Here is a 3943-nt window from a genome sequence, read left to right as displayed (position 1 = left end):
CGGGGCCGAGGGGGCGGCCGGCGGCTTCGCCCTTTCCCCAACGAGCGCGGGCAGGTGGCAACGGAACCTCCCCGTTTACTTTGTTTTCGAGTCCCGTTCACGAATGCAGTTTTAAAAGAATAAACCAGCGCTAAAGCCACTCAATTCTTGAGAAAACTCAGCTGCTATTTCTCAAAGCATTAACCCGCTCAGACGCGACAGCACCGCTGCCCTAAGGGCCGTTCGTTCCCGCCCCCTCCCGCCGGTTAAAATTTGTCCTTAAAATGCTTTCCAGGCACTAAAAGCCTCCCTGGGTCTCGGCCGGGGACAAGTCCCTGTCCCCTGGGTGCTGGCTGCGGCGCCCGGGGAGGGCTGAAGACGCGCGGGTGCCCGCCCCCGGGATGCCCGGTCCCGGGGGCATTTGCCCGCACCCCCGGGTTCCCCGCTCCTTCCCAGCGCCCCCGGGCCGCCATCATTTCGGAGAAAGGCCGATGATTAACCACTGTTGACTCAGGCGGGGCAGCGGCTGTTTTTGGAGACCGCCCCCGCTTCCAGCCGGGGCTCGCCGACCAGGCGATGCTCCTCCGCCGCACAGGGCTTTCCCGAGAGGGCAGGAGGCATGCGGACACCGGTACAGGCAAAGATAGCAATCGGGGTGGCAGGCTGAAAACCAGCAAAAAAAAAAAAAAAAAAAAAAAAAACAAAAAACAAAACACTGAGCCCACGCGAGATTGGCACAACCCAAGGGCACACAGAGGGCTGCGGGATGGCCGGTAACCGGCACGGTATCGGAGGGAAAAGCCCGATTACAACATTGCTGGCAGTGGGCAGGTTTGGGATTTCTCCTGGCAGAGACTGGACAGTCAGCGAGACGGGTGGTGCAGAGTTTAGTTTTATTTCACAGACAAGTCCATCAAAAATTAAATACCAGGGTTTGCCTATTTTTTTTTAACATTGAACAAATATGTACAAAATATGAACAATGTGAGGTATAAAACCGCAAGACTTTTAAAGAAAACTAGTATGTACAGAAGCAGATATGTATACAATAGGCGTTATCTTCCCACGGCTGTGTGCCTGACGTATCCCCCCAGCTGATGCCCGTTTCTCTCCTGCAGCAGGGCCCTATCACTCCCCGCATTTTCTTCTCAAATATGAAATCTGTAAAAAACAGTGCTAGAGATTTTCAAGGAGAAAAATATGTGGGGGTTTTTCCTGCAAATGGAATCATCCAGATTGAGGGGCAAAGTCCTCAAAAATCTGAGTAGGCACATTTCACCTCACACGAGAGCAAAAATGAATCTGTCCAAAGACTCTACACGATGAAGTGAGGGATGTCTTGGCGGAGAGCACCATGGCAGGTAAAAGTGTGTGAGCAATAAGGCACTTGTCGGGATCATCAAATCCCTCCCTATTTCACAGAACATGTTTCTTTGCTTGCAAAGGGTGTTTAAATTAATCTATTTAAACTACAGTTGTGTACAAATATAAAGGGCTTAGTCCTCCAATCCCTATTCACTTCCACACTAGCTAGAGATGAGTTTTGCCTGATCACCAACAGCAGCTGATTCAGACACCCCCTGAGTAAGGACAGGGTGCAGTATTATATTCCAGTTAGAACATCAATTGACGTACAAATATATCTTACAAATAATTAAATACAAACCATGTTCCTTTAACCAAATTAGAGATCTGCCAAAAATTGACTGTTTGTGGAAAATACATCTTTCTTTCTCTGCTTATTACAAAATGAATCTGTTTGGTGTTGTTTTTTTTTTTTTTCTTTCAGTGGAATGGTGAAAGTTTTCTCCTGAAGCGTAATATTCTTCCAAACCAGCCCCTGGTAAAGTGCAAGCCGAGTTAGGGTCCACTCTCTGCATGGGGCCATTAGTGGGTAGGATTGTAATAGCCTTTATCGCCTTCAATGTCCACTTCTTGATCAGAGTCATCGGAGACGTCTGACTCCAGATCCTCCTGTGAGGCCGGTGAGGGGGTATACTGGGAGCCGTCCAGGGAGACCTCCTTACCCTTCTGCTCAGGGGTCGGGCAGCTCTCCGGCCTTTGGTCACTGTGACTGTCAGCACCTTCCACTTCTTCTTTTTTGGTGGCCTGAGGGTTCTCCTGCAATGAAAGAATCCTGCTTTATACAGAAATATGGTCCACCAGGTCAGGAGGCTGCGCTGGGTGGGAAAACCACCTTGGCTTTCTTGCAGGAAAAGGCAGGTGTCCCGCTGCCTCCCCGGGCCTCCTGCCTATAAACCTGCCGGAGTGGGCCGGGGCCGGGCGAGGGCTCAGCCACGCAGGGGTTCAGCTCTCATTCCACTCGCCGGCAGCCACGGGGGCCCTCCCATGAATAAGGCTCCTTGGCGAGGGTTATCGCAGCCACTTCAAAAGAGTCAGGAGCTGCTGGAGCCCAGGAACCTCTGAACTTTTGTCTTCAGCAAAGCAAATGTTTATTATGAACCTACAAACACCGACACACAGCTTCCTCCTGCCCTGATCTTTCCTTAATTACACCCAACGGCAAAAGGCGGGAAGCCGAATCCGTCAGTGGCCAGAAAACAAATGAGAAAAAATTACTAATTGAGCTAAAACTCAACATTAAAACACCCACCATTAAAACCAAACCAAACAAAACCAAAACCCCATTTCCAAAGGCAGGAGTAGCCCTGTGTCGGCAGCCGTCTGGGGAGCCCCGTCCCCTAAGGGGGCATGAAATGATACTCTTACGAGAATGCAGGCAGAGACACGTACCCATGATATAACCGTGCGGGCTTGGAGAAATGGATGCGACTGAATGAAAAGGAGGAAATGACTTAAAATGGCCGAGATCCCAAGCGAGCTCTCCGGACACTGCAGCGCGAGCCGGGCCCCGACGAGGAGGAGGCACCGCCGGCGACCCAGCCCGCCTCTTGCCGCAGTAAAGGGGTTTTATTCAAAAATCAACTGAAGCACGGGTTAAACCCGGGGGAAGGTCACAGAATAAATATATCCAGAGCATAACACTGTGATTAGTTTTCTTTTCTTATTGGTTTTATATTAAAGGCTGATTTACCAGTAAAACTGTCCCTGTCATGCTCACTAAAGCTGGAGTCAGGCCACAATGCAGATTTTTCACAAAACTTTGAGCCAAGAGGCCTCCATCTGTCCGGGCCGGGCAGGATCAGGCCCTCTGGGCGATAAAAAAAAATAAAAATTCTCTGCTTGAGCACAATTTCTAAGGGAAGGGAAACAGCTTCAACCGCTCAGCCTCATACACTGTAACTATTTGTAAACGAAAAGTAAAAGGTACTCAATTTTCCATGCGGCTCCTCAAAACAAACAGGGCGTTATACCTGCCTCTCCCACCGTTTGCAGAATAAATCGACTTGTGTTTATTAAGAGAGGGCGATTTAAAAGACCAGTAAATATTCCTCTCCAGAACAACTGCCTAAGTAATTTACTGACAATTACTTATCTTCTGCACGTTAATTGGCTAAACAACATATGGGTTTACAAAACAATTAGCGTAGAGTTTTAATAGGCGGTGTGTGAAAGCCGGGCATAATTGATATAGGAACTACATTAGGAGCTTTTAACGTTAGTGCTGCCTGAACGAGCCCTCATGGATTCCAGCATGACTATTTGTCTTTTTAATCAAGGTGAAGAGGTTAAACAGCCTTTCAGATGACTTCTGCATACAACCTGGAATAGGCGAGCACGACGTTAAGATAAGACAATTAAAATACTCATTTCTATAGAAACGGAAACATCCCCGTACCTGCTTTAGACGCCTCCATTTGGCTCTGCGATTCTGAAACCACGTTTTGACCTGAGCAACGACAACGAGAGAAGGCACGGGGTAGTCTCGGAGCCGGCAAGTGCCAGGAGCCTTACCCGAGTCACAAACAGCAAGCAACATCCAGCCACCCCCCCCCCCCTCGCCCCGAACCGGCCGGGTCCCCGGGCACAGCGCTGCTGGAGC

The 3943-nt window shown here is 49.5% G+C and overlaps 1 protein-coding gene across 1 annotated transcript; it reads right to left on the bottom strand.

Moving 5' to 3' along the window:
• Positions 1-1866: 1866 nt before the first annotated feature.
• HHEX (hematopoietically expressed homeobox) lies at positions 1867-3880 on the bottom strand. The gene is made up of 2 exons (XM_009888790.1): positions 3740-3880; positions 1867-2100 (listed from the first exon to the last, which is right to left on the bottom strand). Exons 1-2 carry the CDS (start codon positions 3878-3880, stop codon positions 1867-1869), a joined length of 375 nt encoding a protein of 124 aa, XP_009887092.1.
• Positions 3881-3943: the final 63 nt, after the last annotated feature.

This window comes from Charadrius vociferus, unplaced genomic scaffold (genome assembly GCF_000708025.1).
Source record: "Charadrius vociferus isolate BGI_N301 unplaced genomic scaffold, ASM70802v2 scaffold436, whole genome shotgun sequence".
NCBI lineage: Eukaryota > Metazoa > Chordata > Aves > Charadriiformes > Charadriidae > Charadrius > Charadrius vociferus.
This window is presented reverse-complemented; position numbering and strand designations above follow the sequence as displayed.